At 36.9% G+C, this 19719-nt stretch overlaps 3 protein-coding genes across 3 annotated transcripts in view; all 3 read right to left on the bottom strand.

The window, feature by feature from the left end:
• Positions 1–18828, bottom strand: part of LOC131327438 (putative F-box protein At2g16220) — a 79753-nt gene extending 60925 nt beyond the window's left edge. The window contains exon 1 of the mRNA XM_058360607.1: positions 18816–18828. The gene's annotated coding sequence lies outside the window, so the exon portion shown is untranslated. The remainder of the gene's footprint in view (positions 1–18815) is intronic.
• LOC131327433 (L10-interacting MYB domain-containing protein-like) lies at positions 4268–6995 on the bottom strand. Its single transcript, XM_058360594.1, has 2 exons — positions 6495–6995; positions 4268–5314 (listed from the first exon to the last, which is right to left on the bottom strand). Exons 1-2 carry the CDS (start codon positions 6900–6902, stop codon positions 4484–4486), a joined length of 1239 nt encoding a protein of 412 aa, XP_058216577.1. The 5' UTR covers positions 6903–6995; the 3' UTR covers positions 4268–4483.
• Positions 14906–18910, bottom strand: LOC131327437 (F-box/kelch-repeat protein At3g23880-like). The gene is made up of 2 exons (XM_058360606.1): positions 17544–18910; positions 14906–15168 (listed from the first exon to the last, which is right to left on the bottom strand). The coding sequence occupies exon 1, from the start codon at positions 18803–18805 to the stop codon at positions 17636–17638; it is 1170 nt and encodes a 389-aa protein (XP_058216589.1). The 5' UTR covers positions 18806–18910; the 3' UTR covers positions 14906–15168; positions 17544–17635.
• Between the last annotated feature and the right edge of the window lie 809 nt (positions 18911–19719).

Below are 19719 nucleotides of genomic sequence, written 5' to 3'. Positions count from 1 at the left end.
ATTATCAAAAGTTATCACATCATTTTTTGGTAATTCATTTAAAAGATTGTTAAAGCGTCTACAGTGTAATAATTAAAATTGAATAATCAAAAGTTAGCACATCACCTTTTGGTTATTCATTTAAGCCATTGTTAAGGTTAGCAATGTAGAGGTCGATCCACAATATAATAATCAAAATTGGATAACCAAAACTTACCACGTCACCTTTCCAAACTACAAAATTCTAAAAACTAAAAACTGTGATAATAATTTGAATAGTTTTTTTGAAAAAATAATAATTTAAAAAAAAGAGTTAGTGAAAAATATTAGTTTTTTCAAAAAGAAAAAAAAAATTTTTGGGTAAATACAGTTTTTCAAAATAACAGTTTTTTTTAAAGTTTCTAAAAAAATAGTTTTAAAAAAATATTTTTTGAAAATATTGTTGAGAGAGAGAGGGAAGGTTTTGTATAATAATAGGTGTACTTGATTAAAAAAATGTGGGGACTGTTAAATTTGATTATTGCTAAAAAGTTGTTAGATTTGATTATTCAAATGCCAAAATTTGATGAGTTGCTAAGAGGTTACTAAGTTTGGTTAATATGAGCACTTTTTGAGCAAACATTGCTAACTTTAGCAACCTTTTGATTTTGATTATTACATTGCGGATGCTCTTAAAGTTAATAATCAAAACTTGCCACATCACATTTTCGATCTATAAGAATCTAAAAATCTAAAAATTGTCACCATATAAAACAATTTGTTAAAAATAGTTTTCAAACAAACAAAAACAGGTTATTAGAAATAGAAAAAAATATTTGAAAACTTTTATTTTGAAAAAAACACATTTTGGAAAAAGTTTTAAAAATTAGTTTTTGAAAAAAAGACAGTTTTTTTTTTAAATAACAGTTTTTGAAATAAATGCAGTTTTAAAAAAACAATTTTAATAAAAAACAGTTTTACAACTACCTTATGAATAGTGCATATTTTTGGTTCAGTTATGAACTTTTTTAATAATTTTTTTTAATCCGCAATAAATAGGTAAACTACCTTATGAATAGTGCATATTTTTGGTTTAGTTATGAACTTTTTTTTCCCCAACTATACAAACGTACACTAGCTATTTTATCTAACACCAATTAAAATATATTTTTTTGTCTGTTTAAATTTTTTAGACTGTTTATATATATTAAAAATATCATAAAAAAATTAAGTGCTCCAATTTTTAATCCGTTTGAACCAATGCGAAGATTTTATTTATTTTATTAGTTTATCCTACAGGGTCATAATTAATTTTTGTCTCTACAACTCTCATAATTAAGTATCTGCTCTTTATTTGAAATTCTGTAGAGCAGATACTTGATTATAATAGTCATAGAGATAAAAATTAATTATGAGCTTCTAAGATAAAATAATCAGAAAATAAGATCTCTAGACTGGTTCAAACAGATTGAAAATTGAAACACTTAATTTTTTTGACTGTTTATATATTAAAAATAAAGTGCTCTAATTTTCAATCCGTTTGAACTGGTGTGAAGATATTATTTTTTAATTATTTTATTCTAAAGGGTTATAATTAATTTTTGTCTCAGGGCTCTCATAATCAAATATCTTCTCTACAAGGTTATAAATAAAGAGTAGATACTTAATTATGTGAGCCTTCAAGACAAAAATTAATCATAACTCTTTAGATTAATATGATCAGGAAATAGATTAAATTATTCATACCAACGGTGTAAACATTTGTATCCTCCAAATCAATTACATTGCGCCACGTCGCCATGTTCTATTAATTATTGGGACCACTATTTTGACGACGTGACGTAATATTGTAATTGATTTAGAGTAAACAAGTGTTTACACTGCCAGTATATATAATTTATTCGATCTCATCAGAAAAATAAGAAGATTTTTGCACAAGTTCAAACGAATTGAAAATTAAAACACTGAATTTTCTTAGACTGTTTAATGGAGTATAATGTATAAAGAACGAGATAGCTACAATATGACAGTGGTTCGGTATTTATAGCGAACTTTTGCCGTAAAAGAAAAATATAGAACTGTTCACCAAAGCTGATGCAAGCTTGTTTTGGTTTTCAAATTAGGTAAAATAGCTATAAAGTGTCATTTGGCTACTCTGGTGTACATGTTCCAAGTATTCTTTCACAAAACTATAAACGTCATCACATTTTTTGCCTCCGGGCTGATCAGTTTAAAGGTTGACTTTGATTTTTGTGTCCCATATAGAGGCCTAGCTGGCTTAATAAGCCACTTTGCTTAATTTTTTGTCTTTTTGTGTAATCTTTTTTGTATTTATTAGTTTGCATCAAATTTTTATAAATTAGGCTCCGTTCCAGAAATTTTCTTATTTTATAAGTACTTATTGCAACTTCTCCACAAAAAATAAGAACTTTTGCTCCACAAAACCCAAATAATAAGCCATGTTCTTATTTAGTTGACTTGTGTAATGCCCAAAATGCCCCTACATGGATGGGGAAATCCATCCAACCAACAGGAAATCAACTAACGCAGAGGAAATCAACTAACGGCCGTCCAACGTTTCCCTCCTTTTTTTTTTTTCTTTTTTTTTTTTGTTAATTGGTATTTCGTTAATCTATCCCGTTCCACTTTGTAAAATACCTACTTTTACAAAATAAGGACCACTTTCAAGCTTAAAAATAATAAATTTACAAAAATAATATTTCATTAATTTGTTTTGCAATGTTTGATAAATCGCATCAAGATCTAGCAAATAACTGAACAAAAAAAAAAAAAAAGATCCAACAAATAAAATCCATAGACAAAAAAAAAATTATTGTGGAATACAAACCCATTTTTTTCCCGTACATAAGTAACATTAATGTATTCCAGAGGTATTCAAGGCTAGGCCTGGGTAACAGGTCGTGTTCGTGTCGTGTTAGTCGGGTTCGTGTCACAAATCATCCAACCCGAACCCAACCCATTTAGAATTCGTGTTTCTCGAGTCGTGTCATTTTCGTGTTTCGTGTCAGAAATGCTCAACCCTAACCCGTTAACTTCGTATCCGGTTCGTGTCGTATTATCGTGTCTGTTGTCCAACTCTATATAGAATTACAGATATACCATATATTATGTATATACGTTCGTGTTAATGGGTGACACAGATTAATAACCGTGTTAGTCGTGTCAATTTCGTGTCTCGCGTGTTCAACCCGAACCCAACCATTTAGAATTCGTGTTCTCGAGTCGTGTCATTTTCGTGTTTCGTGTCAAAAATGTTCAACCCTAACCCGCTAATTTCGTGTCCGGTTCGTGTCGTGTTATCGTGTCTCGTGTCCGTTGCTCAGCTCTATTCAAGGCCAACCGAACCTAAGCATTCCCGCCTTAACTTCTTCCTCGTCATCGTCGGTCCAATTCATGTTTGTCATTATTTCATCTCGCACCTCTCTCATGTTCGAATCATTCGCATGTAGCGGAAATAGTATGTCTTCAGCGGCCTCCATTTCGGCGTATCGGGGATGAATGTCCGGAATATCATCGTTATCATAGTTTTCGTCATCACGCAAAGCTTCTTGCAACTCTTCGTCGTCCGGACAATTGCGGATTATGAAGTTGTGTATGCCCATGGAAGCCAGAACATACTTCTTGTGAAGCGCTAAGTTATAATATGTTGGAATCTTCATCATCCGCCATCAATTTTTCCATACCCCAAACGTTCGCTCAATGACAGATCGAAGTGACGAGTGCCACCTATTAAAGTATTTGTGGTCACCCATGTGTCGTCTCGCCCTGCGCCTAAAATCATCTAGGTGGTACATTTGCCTTTTGTACGATGTCGTGTATCCTTTTGCACTAGGGTAGCCACCGTCGACTAAATAGTACTTGCCTGAACCAAAAAGAAACAAAAATGAATACAACTAGTTGATAAGTGGAGATTTTTTTGAAATAATAAAACTTCAACTACCAACATTTTTACCTTCCAATGGATGCGGAAACTTATTCTTGCCTTTACCATGAACACATTCCTTGAAAATTAAATAATCATGCATCGATCCTTCCCACCCCGGCGAGGCAAAAGTGAAGCATAGATCAAAGTCGCACACAGCTATTATGTTCGTAGTGTGGCCCCCCTTCCGTCCCTAGAATCTTTTCGGATCCTTCGGATTAGGCTTGCAAAGTACATGAGTACCATCCATAGCCCAATGCAATCCTGTAAACGATTTCCGTAACGCATTAGGTTGAATGCCCATGGAAGTTGGTAACAATTTTAAAACTTAACATTTAACGATTGAACCGAAGTTACACCCCAACATTCCAAATTCCAACATACAGTACCAACCAACTGCCACAAATTATGGTTAACAGTACATTAAAACATCTGAAAACAACACAAATGAAAGTTAACAGATTATAGTCCCAACATGCAACCCGAATAAAAATTGTACGCAAGTTCAAGTTAACAACCCCATACAGAACAAGCCACGTGCACAAACGAAAGTTCAAATTAACAACCCCATTGGCCAAAGTGCTACTGGTAAGAACCATGAGAGAATTGGGGACCATGGGGGAATGGCAGACGTTGACGGAATGGTTCAGACTCATGACGGAATGCTTCGTAACCCGGAGGGAATGGGGGACTACTCGGTGGGAATGGTTGATAAACCTCAGGGAATGGTGCAGATCCCTGCGGAAATAGGGGACCCCAATTTTGTGGGGGATAGGGAGGGAATGGGGGAGGTTGAAGGCCTCTCTTTTCAGGGGGAGCCCTGAGGTACTTGGCTACGGCCAAAGCATGCTCTCTCTGAAGCCATCTAATCATTCGGCTACTGCTCTTTACCTCGCAAAAAACATCAATTTTATGTTGTTGTCTTCTAAAAACACTACAAGCCCAGATAAACAAATCTTCGTTTTCACCCTCATTTTCGAATAAGGGCAGGGTTTTAATTTTTTTGACACAGTCGTCCACTCCCCATCTTCCCGGACGATTAATGAGTATGCTTGGGGTTAACTTGAAATGGTCAAGTGATTGGACAATGGACCCGGAATCATAATCACTAGTCTCGGTAAACTTGCGCTTTTGCACACCAGACCCACTGCCCAATTTCGACATTTGGGCTACAGTTTGTTTGCCCTTTCTACTAACCGGTGTCGTAATTTCGTTCAAGTCGTCGGCATGGGGGACTGACCCATGAAGGTCACGTGGTCCGTCCGACTCATCAAATCCCTCTGCAATATCGTCAATGCCATCACCTGGAAACATAGCTTCGTTTCCCATAGCCGTAACATCTCGAAAGACACGGGCCATGAGTTCCTCATGTTCCAAACCCTTCTCTTTGAATTTCGCAACGTTGCTATTTCGCTGCAATGAGTACAGTAGAAAAACAACACAACAAAATCAACTACGTAGTAAACAAAGGGAGAAAAAGTGTAGTACCTAAATTGTGCAAATATGAGCCGAATGCAACACACAAATGGATGTTCAAACCTTTCTTCTGAGTAAAGATTTCTTCAAAACAGTTTTATACATGTTAGTATTTGTAGTTTGCACAAGGAAACCACAATGTCCGAATGGCATTTATAGTTGGGACTAGTGGTGGAGGGTGGGGCATTGGATGCCCTTTGTTGTACTTCAATTGAGCCAGTCAAAGCCACTATTTGCAGCAGTGAATACCAAGTGGAATGGACCAAAAAAAAGAAGAGGGGGCCCCTCCCATGCACACTCATAGTTGTACTTCAAACATAGATCCAAATACCCCAAGGAAAGGACCAAAATAAAAGGGGGAGGGGGGGCCATTCACATTTTTATTAAAGGAAAAGGAAAAGGTCCTCGCCTGAAAAAGAAGAAAAAAATTGGTAGTTCCAACATTTTTATTAAAGTTGCTGAAAAAAGACCGATTTATTTGGCAGAAGGCTGCCCATTGACTGACAAAAGCCGGGTTTACCCATATTAGAAGACCTATTTCTTCAGACCATCTGCAGTATACACATGTATGACTAGTTTACTACTATTTGATGAATGAAAAATACACCCAAGAGAATAAATTGACATGGCATTACTCTGGATGAGTTGACATAGCATCTGAACCCAGCTTCAATTTTGTGTGTGTGTGTGTGTTTACTATTTTTCCTTTTTCAACTGATCATTAACAATGTCCACTTTGCACTCACTTTCCTCTCTTCCATTTCCAAAAATCTCGAAAGGAAAAGCTCCTAAAAGTACATCCACTATCACTCCCTATAGAAAAAGCATTATTATTAGTAAAAACTATCAGCACCAAGTATCAGTAGGAAACTCATATAAGCAGCAAATATCAGTAGCAAACTGCTCAAATGACCATAAGGGGACGAGTGATTGTGTTCTACGATTTTCCAGCAATACAAGACAAACAAATCATGCTTTTAGCTATCAACGGAAGGTCCCACAATCTCGGCACGCAATGATACATGTTTCGCACGCAAGCGTTTTAATAAAAAGCTGCACCAAAACATCATCTAAACACTAATCAGACAGTATTTGCAAATGTAAAGTGTATACTTACAGCAATCATTGCTGCCCACCAGTGTTCAGGTCCTGTTATTGCACCCGTATCAGGGTCCCTACCAAGTCCAGTTTGGCTGGTATCCTCCGCAACTAACACCCATGCCTTCCACTCCTCCCTCAATCGGTCATGCTTGTTCTTTAATTGCTCCTTCTTATAGTTCATTGTTCCAGTCTTCATAGCGAAAACCTGAACGATACGCTGCCATCCTTGGGAGCTGAACCCGGTCAATGGCCGACCATATTGGTCGCTTTCTTCGGCACATGCTTCAAGTAAGCACCTTGTGAGACTAGGTGTCCACTTGGCTCGATCCAAGACATTTCTATTTGAAAGTTGTGAAGATTGCGCGACGCACTTCCGGGGGCTTGTCCTAATTCCAATGCCACGTCCGCCTCTTGGTGAGACCATGCTTGTAATCTGAATATTTCTGTAGTCATAAATGTGTAGGTTAAGAAAACGACCAAAAACACATTTGCGTACGAAAAGAAAGAAATCTGCATTCATCTCCACAACACAATGGCTGTCTTGCACAGTTTTTGATGCAGGTAAGCGTATGAGAAATTGAAGAACGATGCGAGAAGGACAATCACAAACACGATATTTTAGAGAAACTCTCTGTAGACTATTTTCAATAAAAAGTAATCAATTGCCCCAGCCCAGAGGCGAACAATCCGAATAAATAGGGCTCAACTCTACCCCTAGAAAGCATAAAGAAACCCTACTAAAATTATTATAGACCCATAAAATAGAGGGAAAAACAGACTCATGGCGATATGTCCCGACCGTAGGGCCGTTTCAAAACAAACCCAAGTGGGCCCAAAGCCAAATTCCTCGGTCTAGTAGGATCAAGTAATACTAGGAATTCTCCATTTTCTCTTCTCCTCTGCTATTTTCTCTGGAAAAGTTGTGGGTTTAAATTACAGAACTACCAAGCATACAAGGAAAGTTGGTAAGTGCAGACTTTCCAGGATTCAAAGGCACTTGGAGAAGATCAACAAGCTTCCTGTCTTCAACTTAGAGGTACGTTTATATAGATGAAACAATTCGTTTTTTTTATATGATTTTTGTTTCTTGACTAGTTGGGTATTATTAATGGTATTTTGTTTGATCTTTCTCAGAGCCCAGGTGGAGATATTATCGATTGTGTTCATAAGAGAAGAGCGCCAGCTTTAGATGATCACCCTCCCCTTCAAATATAATGACAACATTCGTTATCCTATTTCCATTTGAGTTTGGCCTTATCTGGCATGACGTACCAACAAATAAATTCAGTTGATGATACTTTTCATGTAACCAACATATCCAACCTTAGCTTTGAAGCCCTAAGATAACTTGGAAGAAGAATAAACATGCAACACAGAAATTCTAATTTGCAAATGAAATGGTGGAGACAGATTTTGAGATTACGTACGTAGCAGATGGGGCTCGGACTCTTCGACAATGTGCCAAAACGGAGCGGAGGAAGTCGATCCGGTCTTCTTGATTGTGTGCGAAGCTCTGGTTTTGCAGAGAGAGAGAGAGAGAAGGAGGTGGGGGGCGGCGGATTTGGGGCAGATGGAACTCGCTGCTGGATGAGAGATAGGGTAGCGTCAAATGAAAGCCGGTTCTACCCTACACACAGACAAAATGGTTGAGGGGCAAGAAAGACATTTCGCAGTTGGGCTATGGGGGAAAACGACGTCGTTTTGGTGTTACTCTTTTAAAAAATAAGAAGGCAGCACTTTGTGGAACAGGGGTTCTTATTGGACAAAAAATAAGAACTTATTCCAGTTCTGGAACACAGTCTTAGTCAACTAGCGGCATGAGGAAAATCAAAAATTATGACCAAAGTCAATTTTTCTAATAAAGATAAAAAAAATTAGAAAGATAATTTTTTTTAAAAATAAAGTAATTCCGCAAATAATTTTTTATAATTTTTCGTACTAATTTAGAGATCTTAATTAGTTCTTTAACTAACACATAATTGTCGTCCCATTTTTAAGAGACCCTCTCCTGGGATATATATAGATGGCTAACACTCAGTTTGGTGTGATAAACGAGTCAAATGAGCCAAACAGATAGCTGATTAAGGTTAGTTTGATAACTTAATGAGCATCAAAAATATGTTCAAACTTAGCTCGTTTATGAGACGAGTTGATCTCAAACGAACTTTAATCAAGCCAAACTCGAGCTGATCGCAAGTAGCTTGAATTATTTTATACATAATAAGTCGAATGAGCTGAGTAGTAGTTTGTTCAAATTTAGCTTGAAATCTTAACGAGTTTCAAAAAAATGTTCGAGCTTAGTTTGATTATGTAACAAATCAATCTTAAAACAAGTTTTTAATGAACGAACACAATTTCAGACTCGAATAGCTTGGTTTGTTTATCAACCTTACTCACAGTTTAATAGGTGAACTTCTCAAAAGAATTTTTCAAAAAATTTCACCTAAATTCTCCCTACTTCCAACATTTCTCTCTCTATCTCTCTCCACTTATTACCCCTATAATTTTTCAAAACAAATTTTAAAAAGCAAAGAGAACACAGCAACTGATCTCAGACACACCGGTATACACTACTAAAACCCCAAACCCCAAAGAAGGCAAAGACACCAATTGAAAAATACCACATCAACTAGGGTATATTTCTCCTATCACTATAGTTTTTTAATTACAAATGCAGTAACCTCTTCTCAAGTTTCTGAAATGTTACTATCCTTCGTTTTTTTTTTTTGTAAAACTACTAGCCATGGATATTATACACACCGAAAATGGTAGGATACATGAAATTCATTATGAAAGTATACATAAAAAGGAATGGACGGTTCAGATTCACATTATTGTAGAGAGTATCTAATTGTGAATCTGAACTGTCAATTTCCCTTTCATGTACACTTTCATAGATGAGTTTCATGTATTCTTTAAAAAACGCTACCTAAGAACCAACCCAAAGAACAACAAGATGCAATCTAGGCTACCAAACCAAAAGAAACAATCAACAAACCTACTACCAAAGTAGACAACCCAACAAACAAGCAGACAAAAAGAAACAACCGAAACTCAAACGACAAACTGAATGAAAAACGGATCTGAAAACCAAGAGGACAAACCATACACCGCAAAAAAACTCAGAATTAAAATCCCAAAGAGAGAGATGCACCTTACCCTACCAAACCTCTTAGTTAGACATATTCAGATAATAATAGCCTTGTCAATTTGTCGATAAATAAAACTAGAATTGGAAGCCTGTTTTTATAAAGGTAGAGATTTAGGGACCAGGTCTATAATATACAAAAGCCTGAGGGATCTTATTTCTAATAAAGGAGGACGTTGCTGTTTAAATTTTAACCCCCCGAAGACTTGTGTAAAGTCATCCCCACCTCATTTCCATGGCATCACTTGTGTGATGTCATCACCTTCATTGCATTTTTCATCCACTTTCTTTCTAACCACATTTTTCCTTGAAAAGGTCAAAGCCTATCCATGTGCATGGATCACTCCAGGGGAACTGGAGGTGACCATTTGTACTTTAATTATCATGGTCAATAATTGCTAATGACACTTAAGTCCATCCTTAAGTTGGTGATATCAATTACTATTTTGTGGTTAGATCATACATGGCCTTTTTTTCGATTTTTATGATCCTATCAGTGAACCGTGAGATTAGTCCTTCAAAATTAGTCGAGGTGTGTTTAATATATATGTCTCGTATACTTTGATAGAACATGTGAAGATTTTATCACCTTAATTCATTGCCTTGTCATTTACTAACCATCTAGAAGAACTTTGTTTGTCCTTAATTTTAGGGGTAAATTTCACTAATGTCCCTTGAGGTTTCTAGAAATTTCACTACCCTCTCCTGAGGTTTTGATAATTACACTGCCCTCCCCTACTTTACAAACTATTAGCTATATTCTCCCATTTTGTTAACACCATTACTTTTAATTCATAAATGACTATAATCCCCTTAGATACTAGGGTAAACTGAATAACTAAGTCTTGTTTTTAAATAGAATTTTATATATTAGAAAACAATTACACTTTTTCCACATGAAAAAAAATTATCTTAAAATTAATGAGCGGTTAAATCATTTGTGTAGGACGCAAAAGTGAACCCCACTTTTGGTGTTTTGGGCCCTCGGGTGTTTTGGGCTTTTGCTCTTGTGGTATTTATTCAATTTTTTGTTGGATTCCCTTCCCTTTTTCCCCATTTCTAATAAAATTTCATCTTTTGCCGATAAAAAAAAAAAAAGTGAACCCCACTTTGCATAGTGTGCTTCCAAAACCGTACCCCTAGTCAAGCTGTTCCTGATGGAGTACAAGGCAATGAAGGTGATGACATCACACAATTTAAGCAATTGGTGTGTTGTATAGTTTATGTAATTAACTTTCTCAATAAATATGAGCCTTTTTCCCTAATTAATTCTTAGCGCAAAGGTTTTTTTTTTTTTTATAATCATTCTAGTATTATTTATTCTGAATTTTTTTGGGGGTTAAAGTGCCTATGGAAGATGCCTCAGTAACGCTGGCTACTTTGCAATATTTTTGTGACAGAGGAATCTTATTGTACTACTAGTGTTTATCCGTGCATAAGGCACTATCCACCCCATTCCGGTCTGTGCCTACGGCACTACTCACTCCGATTGGAATTGAAATTACCATTTGAATCTTGACAGTGACTCAAAACATTATTTCAATTTTAGGTAGCTTTAAAATTTTTAGAAAAGATAAAGGAAAATAGAGAAAAGGATAACCAAAACCAAAAAAGTACTACGTATCAGATAAAGAGCGAGAGAGTATGTTACCGAGGACAGTGGATTCCGGATTCTGGGTGACTCACCGGCAAGAGCGATGACTGTTTGTGGCCGGACAATCAGAGGAGAGGCGTTGATGAGAGAGAGAGATGGGGCGGTGACTACTGGTGTTTTTTTATTTATTTATCAACAATCAAAAGCTAATTGGTAGGGAAAAAAAACAAGTTGATGGTGTTTTTGTAATATATTTGTAAGGATGTGAGTGCTTTCTTGAGAGAGTTGAAAAGCACACATAAGCCCTTGGAGGCTTGGATCAAATGAATCCTAGCCATTCCAACAACTTGTTTCTACACTCTTCTGTTTTTATAATAGAGATTACTATTTTTGTACTGGAAAATCCAGCTAGTATTTCAGCCCGTCAATATATAATTTGATAATATTGTCAATGATTGAATATGACTGGAAGATTAAAACTTACCCATTTTCCATCATCCGTTAGCTTCTGATGAAATGGATATCTGACATTGAAATTTTGCAATCTGGCTCCAATACAACCAAAATTGTGTCCCCATTTTTCTTTTTTGAAAAGTCAAATTCGAATTTATTATTATGGATTCCATTATAAAGGAGAGAATGACAAGTCTTTTGCTTAAAATTTGACAGTTACCAAACAAATTAATTAAGTACCAATTATTCAATGAGTAATTATTCAATAATCTGGATGTATCGCCACATGATACTCTAAACCACTTTACAACTACACAATCTTATGGGGTACTCTCAGACTATATTATAATTTCACCTATCCTTATGAGTTGGGCATTTCAACCATGCATTGGTGGGTTTAATTAAAACTTGAATATGGCCTTATTCGTTTGGGGGTTTTGGACTACCTAGGGTATTACCTTTAAGGGTATATCCCCAACTATGCCTCCAAATAGTTTAATATTATGCCTTTGCGTGGTTATATTATACTATTTTAGGGGACACCATAACAATGACATAACACTTTTTTAGGGAAACACCATACTGTTTGCCATTTTTGAAAAATGTTATGCCGTTTTGAAAAGTGATATGCCTAATATAATAATAATAACAATGTTACGCCATTTTTTTAGAAAAGTGTTATGCATTCGACTGGTTTAATATTATGCATTTGAGTGGTAATGTTATAGGGAGATATGCTATCCCCGAGACAAAAGGAAGATACTCTAGCATTATCCATGTTAACAATATCCCATGTTATTATTGATACAGTTTAATCTGTTGGGAAAAACTATGGTGTCTTCGGTCATTTTGGGAACACCGTATGGCATAACCGACCATTACAAGCATAATCAAGATCAGTGATATGTATAACCAAGGCCTCACAAAGGTATAACCCCCAAATCCCCAAAATTTCTGGAGATTTTGAAGGTTATGCCTTTGTAAGGTCTTGGTTATACATGTCATTGGTTTTGGTTATACTTATAATGGTGAAGTTATGTCAAAAATTACGGTGTCTCCAAAATGACCGGGGACACCATAGCATCATCCCCTGATCTGTTAGATGCCTTCTACTTTCGGGAGCATATATATGCCATTGCCAACAACTATGTTTTTGTCTTTATTTATAGGAATTGATTTTCACTCTTATTTTTATATCCACACTTCTTCTTCTTTTTGCTTTTTTGGAAAAAAATACATACACTGTTAACACTATAAAAAAAAAAAAAAAGGGGAGTGTGGATATCAAAAAAAAGAGTGTGAAAATCAATTCCATTTCTGACGAGTAATTTTATTTGAACCCAAAAACAAATGTCTCTAGCCTCAAGTTTCTTTTGCACCCATTTATTATATTTTCTGTATTCCTAACAAACCTTTTCTCAGCTGACCAACACTCTTGCATTTGACTAGGATGTCAGGAGTTCAAGTCTTCCTCACCTTCAGAAGGACAAACCTTTTCTTCAACAAACTCTAAACCTATATTTTCGTGAAATTCATGTAAGAAAACTTTGATTGGTCTGATCTACTAATTTTAATTCTTTGTATCCACAAAAACGTGTTATTTCAGCTTTTCAACTCGATCCGTATACACTGTACATCGTTACTATGATTACTATAAGTCCGAAATTAAAGAATACTTCCTCCGTCCCTAAACAAGTGTTCGACGCGCAATTCTAGGACTTAAAAAAGACGCATGTTTTTCATTAAAAAATTTAATTTTTTTTCACAATCTAATAGAACTCATTACTATCTATTGATTTGTTAAAAAAAATTAATCATTTTAAAGGCTTAGATTTGCGCGCCGGATACTTATTTAGGAACGGAAAGAGTATCATAGTTGGGTTCTAATTCAATTGAGATTAGGAGTGCACACGGGTCAGATTGGTTCAGTTGTCCAGGAAATCAGTAACCAGTCCATTTCAAACACTTTAAAAATTTAGAATAAAAAACCTAACCAATACATGTGTGAAACCTGACCAAAGCCAAATTGCAAGACTCGTCCGGTTTTGGTTCGATTCTGGTTCTATCCAATTAGCATCCAAATATTGAAAGCTCACTGAAACATCGCGGTGTTCTTAGTTTCGGCCGTAAAACCCCATCGCGCAATGATCCACATGATCAAATGGCGATAAAAACACCGGCGGATCGAAAGTTCCATTCAAGCACGCCAAAGCAGAACTATCGTGAATCTCACATGGCACCACTGCTTCAACCTCCCCATCGAAAAACTGTGGCAAAGTAACTTCAATTTCTCTCCAACTATAGGTACTCAACTACTCATAGTGTGACTCAGTTTGACCTGAAAGCTCACTGAAACGTCGCGGTGTTCTCAGTTTTACTTCAGTGGCATAAGTTGCAGCAGTTTGACCTGAAAGCTCACTGAAACATCGCGGTGTTCTTAGTTTCAGCCGTAAAACCTCATCGCGTGTGTTGAATGACACAATAATCCACATCATCAAGTGGCGATAAATACACCGGCGGATCGAAAGTTCCATTCAAGCACCCGAAAGCAATACCATCGTGAATCTCACACGGCACCGCTGCTTCAACCTCCCCATCGAAAAACGGTGGCAAAGTAACTTCAATTGCTCTCCAACTATAGGTACTCAACTACTCATAGTGTAACTCAGCTCGAACAACCTACTTCTCGTCAAGATAAGAGTAATAAACGCTCCTGGTTAACTTGTAATCATAAGCACTGGGATTAAACCCAACCCCAAAAGCGACAAGCTGTATTTCTTACCCGACCATTTGTATACGGACTTTCCAAAAACTGTCTGGTCACGAGATTGTGTAGAATTGGGCAATACCTAAAACATTTTACGGAATCATCTTTGTACAAAGGCATTCAACAGCATAAAAGAATATTTCTCTAGCTGCAGTTAATGAGTATATCTTGAAGGTTTTGGGAAAATCCTTTCGGCCTTCAACTACATAGAAGAAGATTTTTCTAGCTGCACTTAAATGAGTATATTTTGAAGGTTCTGGGAATTTTTTTTTTTTTTTGAACGTTGCAAGAATTTCGCAAGGCATGTTTTATTGGTCGAATTACTAGGAAGGGTTTATATATTCCCATGGAATCAGTGATTGTATCAAACTATTCGTGGAATTGGCGGTTGTAACAAAATATACACCCAACTCACCAAAAGCTACGTTCTTTTCTGTTTTTTCACCAAATTGTTTCAAACACAACTTGAAGAGAACTTGTGATCCAACCTAATCCAGGTAATCAAAGAGACTTCAATGTAACAACATATTGTCTTTTGTTTTGTGGGTCAATTACAGTAACAACATTAAAGTAGCAGCAAGAGTACAAAGACATACAGAAAGGGAGAAAAACACGAGAGGAGGATATATAGCTGATCTGGGTACACAACATACTGAAGATCTTTCCTTTGCAAAAGAGGTGAGCTGGTTGCACATTATCCCTTGGGAAGCTGAGACACCAACTTGATGCTGCAAATCAAATGTTAATTTGAGCAATCAAACGAGAATATAATAACGTTGAAAATGCTGAAATTGCCCATCAAAGTATCAGCAAAACGTCCAATAACTTCAGTTTTATCATATGCCAGCCAGGCCGAAATACTGCCCTAGCAACAAACTAACCATGAGAGAAACCATGTTTTTCTCCGATAACCAGTTATCCAGTCCAATGGCCCAACTACTTTGGGGACTAATCCCACCATCACTCGTGGGGGGTCCCATTAAAGCCGGGGTAAGGCTCCGTATGAACTTCGCACGAGAGAAACCAAGTTTTACGCATCACAAATTTTGTTGATTGAATAAAATAAGACGAGCATGGCTAAAATGGTAAAGTCGAGATTTACCAAAAGTTGGGGTAAGCAAGAATTAATCTGTAAGTGATAAGAGTAGCTTTCCCTTCAACAAATAATACAATATGTTGTTTCTTTCCCCCAGGCTTTCTCTATACCCTCCACCTTCCACCTTAATCTACAGAGCAATTTCTAGCCTCTGCTATGGTCCAAAATGATCACATCGACTGATAGATCAAGTTTTTTTTAAAATTACGGAAAAAATATCAAGTTAGATGGGATTAAATATTGCCACCTCAAAGAAACATACGCTTTTGTTTGTAAACATAAAGCAAAGACCATTTCTCATGTTAGCTTATTTTCAAAATGGCACAACCAACAAGGCATCGAGTCACAAAAATGACGCCTTTCGACTCCTTTCTGTTTCACTTTGAAATTTCTCATTTCATGGCTTAAAGATGTGACTATAATAAAAAGATATCAGGTAGGTTGTTAACAATGCATTAGCCGTGAATGACTAAAAAGTGGAACATGTCATCGTAAAAGATGCTACCATCGACTAGTTTCACAGTATAAAAAGATATCAGGTAGGTTGTTAACAATGCATTAGCCATGAATGACTAAAAAGTGGAACATGTCATCGTAAAAGATGTTACCATCGACTAGTTTCATAGTAAATGACACTCCGGCGAACTTATCCTTGACAAATGCATCTAAAAGAACCAGGCACGAAGATAACAAACTGTTCGGGCGCAATTAATGGCTATTACATAACAGATGAGATAACAAGAACATACTTCTTGGATTATACTCCGCCTAAAAATGCTACCAGTGTTTTAAAAACGTGCCTAGGCGCGAAGTAAAGCGAGGCAGGGTGGCAAAGCGCAATTGAGACGCAAAAAGCGCATCTCAGGGCCTAAACGCAAAGAGCATGAAGTAAGCGGTTAAGTATCCACTAATAATATCATTATACTCACTAGCAGTCGTCCAATTTTTAAGTCTATCCAGTCCTTAATGAGGGCCAATGCACCAGACCATAGCTGAAAATTTGGATTCTGTAAAAGCCCTAATATTTTTTCTATCTGCGGCTTCCCTCTTCTGCATAGAGCTTTAAACTCTTCTCCATTAGATGAGGATGATGAATAGGAACAAGTAGAGTGGGAAGATGGAGATTAAGATGAAGGAGAAGATGAAGATGGATGATGAAGAAGACGAAGCTATTGGTGATTTGGATGGTCTCCGGGCATGATTAAACCGCTACCATCCTCTTATTTGTTTATCATGTTTACGCTAAACATTGAAACCTTAGTTTCTGATGGATGAATGGATACTATGTTTTGTTATTGGCATTTCATATTTTCTTAGTCGATTGCTATTTAAGATGATTTAGTTCTAACTTTAGGACTGCAAAGTATGGTACTTGACTATTTGCCCTATGATATATGTTGTTTTTCAATCAAATAGATGTCATATTCGATGTATGGGGACTCGGGTGATTTTTGGTCACTTGAAGAAGTATATTCAACTCTTTTTTCCAATGTGCTCTACTCCACTCAGGTGTGCACCACGCTTCAGGCCTCATCACTTAGGCTCCAGGAGCCCTTGCCGCTTCAATGCTCCTCAGGCCTTTGAAAATGCCAAACACTACCCTAGGAATTAAAAATGTACAGCCACAAATGCGGATAAAGCTATGTTCCCATACCAAAGGAAGCAAAACAAAACCGACAAAATTAATGCTCATGAGAAACAAAAACATGCAGGTGCCAATTATCCAATCCAAAGATGCTACTTCACCGAAACATAGCTCCAAAATATAGACACCATTACTACTACCTAATAAAATAAACAATCTCGAAATCTCAAATAACATACTCAACCTAAAGTCAAATCGCAGTCATTCGGAGGAAACTGTTTTCTGGCTCATAAAGGTAGCACCTGATGTAGGAAATACGAGTACTTTAGACCAGTTTTGAAAGCAATTACTTTGAGGCATAGTTAACTTAATCAACCAAAATATTCATGAACAAAGAACTTATTTAAAAGCACGACTGATACCCGAGTCTCATACATGAGTTCATGGCTTCCTTTGTTTCATTTTCTTCTCCTTCAGCACGACTTCACTGCCATTTTCATCTTCGTTGCTTTCGTTATATTGGAACCAAGGTCTCCGTGTACAAACAAATATGACATGGATGTCGAACCTGATCAAAAGCCAGAAGATTCTTAGTTTCGTGGTTCTTTGGATCATACAAAAATATTCCTTCACCAGGTTCCAAAAGGACCTCCACTATCAGATCGCCATTTTTCATACATCCAACTAGTCTAACTCTCCAAAATTCCCCACGTGTCGCCAAATTCTCAATTCTTGGAAAAGATCCAATTTTGAATTGGTTAGTCCAACACCTCTCATTTTCATCCAACACCCACACATCAAGGCATCTCTCGTCATGATAATCAATCAAGCAGAGTTTATCCTTTAGTTGCACGAATCCGGTAAGGGGAAATAATTCTTGAACCCGAAGCCCACCCAAACAATGAGGTGTTCTTATTATCTGGAAAACCTCATTATCCATGTCAAACGAAACAACTATCACTTCATCAGTTACTGAAACAGTTGCCTCCCAATAGAAAACCCCATTGAGAAAAGCCGAAGTACAGCATCCCGAAATCTGATATTCCACAGCATCAACAACCTCCTTGCCAGAAACCGAAGGCATTTTAGCTTCAATTCCTCTCCACTTATCGCTGCCCATTTCGTACATATCAGTTTGGACAAAGAATGTCTCGTCAAAGGTACACACCCAAGACACAATCCTAATCAACTTGTAATCATTAGCACTGGGATGGAAACCAAACCCAAAAGCAACATTCGTGTGGTCCCACCATACATCATTGGAAATTCGGCGAAAATCTCTGGTCGCGGGATTGCATAGAATCACAGGATACTCACACTCATAGTAAAAACAAAATAAGCCATTACAACTACCCACAGTGCAGAAATATTTCCACTCGGTCAAGAAAGGGAAATCAAGAGCTGTATGGTCATGAAATGGATGGTTCAAGTGAAGCAATGACGAGTGATTGGTGTTGGTGTTGCTAGTGGATACAAGGAGAGAGCTGAAAGTGGGACTGGGGTTGAGAGTGGACAAGGTGAGGTGTTTGGATATAAAATGAGGGGTTTTGATGAGAGCGTACCAGGTTTTGCACACGGATTTGAATCGGAGAAGAGATATTACGGGCAATCTTGATAAGATTTCGATAGCTATTTCAATGGGCACATGGATTTGCGCTCTTACAGTGGATTGGCTACTCGCCATAGCTTCCTACTCTTCTTCTTCTTCTTCTTACTGATCAATTTACACAGCCAATCGCGGAAAGCCCAGTCTCCATTTTTCTTTGGTTCTTATACAAGAGTAAAAGAACCCTAGTTCCCATTGAAGAAGAAGGAAAATGCAAAACTCAGGTTCCAGTTTTCAGCCTCGGTTGACGGGCACAGGGCAGTGATATGGGCTGTCGTTAGATTTCTCTTTCTAAAAATAATGTTGGTTTTTACCCTCTTTTTTTTATTTTTAAATATTAATATTCATAATTTTAAAGACAGGAGAGGTGTTTATGAATTGTTCGTTTCTCGGCTCATCCCTAAAAAATCCCCAATTGCAAACATGTCATCAGTCAAGTAACTATTGAGTGATCCTAAGGCACCGTTACGTGATACCTCAAGACTATTTTTTACCACAATTTTATGTGGGCCTTGAACTATTTTTTCTGCTTTAATTGTTTAGGTGAGCAATGGAGCCAGTGGGGTGGTATCTACTAGTGTAAACTGCTCGTTTTTTTTTCTCCGAAGTTCGGATGCTTTACAATTCCTGTGCTACAGATAGTACGAATGTCTCTTAGTCAAAATGAATATGCAATTGGTTGTGATTTGGTCCTGTTTGGAGGATCAAATCCAAACAATGTCTTAAAAGACAATATCTCGGAGACACAAGCTGCCGTTCTGTAGTTGGAGATATAGTTGATGATTTTGAATTTTGATCTGTAAAAACATATGTATCTTTGATGAAATATCCTGTTTTTTCCATCCTTTTAACAGAGTCTAAACATACAGGGGTCGCCCAAGGTAAGGAAACAATTGAACCCCTCTGCGGCAAAAAGTAGACATTAGATATGCAGCAACTTTGGAAAACATCCTAGTGTCCTTTCCTAGAGCAATATCCTTGGATGTTGGGAG

Source organism: Rhododendron vialii, chromosome 5a, assembly GCF_030253575.1.
Source record: "Rhododendron vialii isolate Sample 1 chromosome 5a, ASM3025357v1".
Lineage (NCBI taxonomy): Eukaryota > Viridiplantae > Streptophyta > Magnoliopsida > Ericales > Ericaceae > Rhododendron > Rhododendron vialii.
Note: the sequence above shows the minus strand (reverse complement) of the source record. Positions and strands in the feature narration are given on the sequence as shown.

Excerpts from the sequence above, each read along its gene's own strand:
- LOC131327437 (XM_058360606.1), bottom strand. The coding sequence starts at position 18,805 with ATGGCGAGTAGCCAATCCACTGTAAGAGCGCAAATCCATGTGCCCATT.
- LOC131327433 (XM_058360594.1), bottom strand. The coding sequence starts at position 6,902 with ATGGTCTCACCAAGAGGCGGACGTGGCATTGGAATTAGGACAAGCCCC. Across the intron at positions 5,315-6,494 it reads GGTGGGCAGCAATGATTGCT|CGAAATAGCAACGTTGCGAA; the intron begins GTAAGTATACAC and ends TACTCATTGCAG.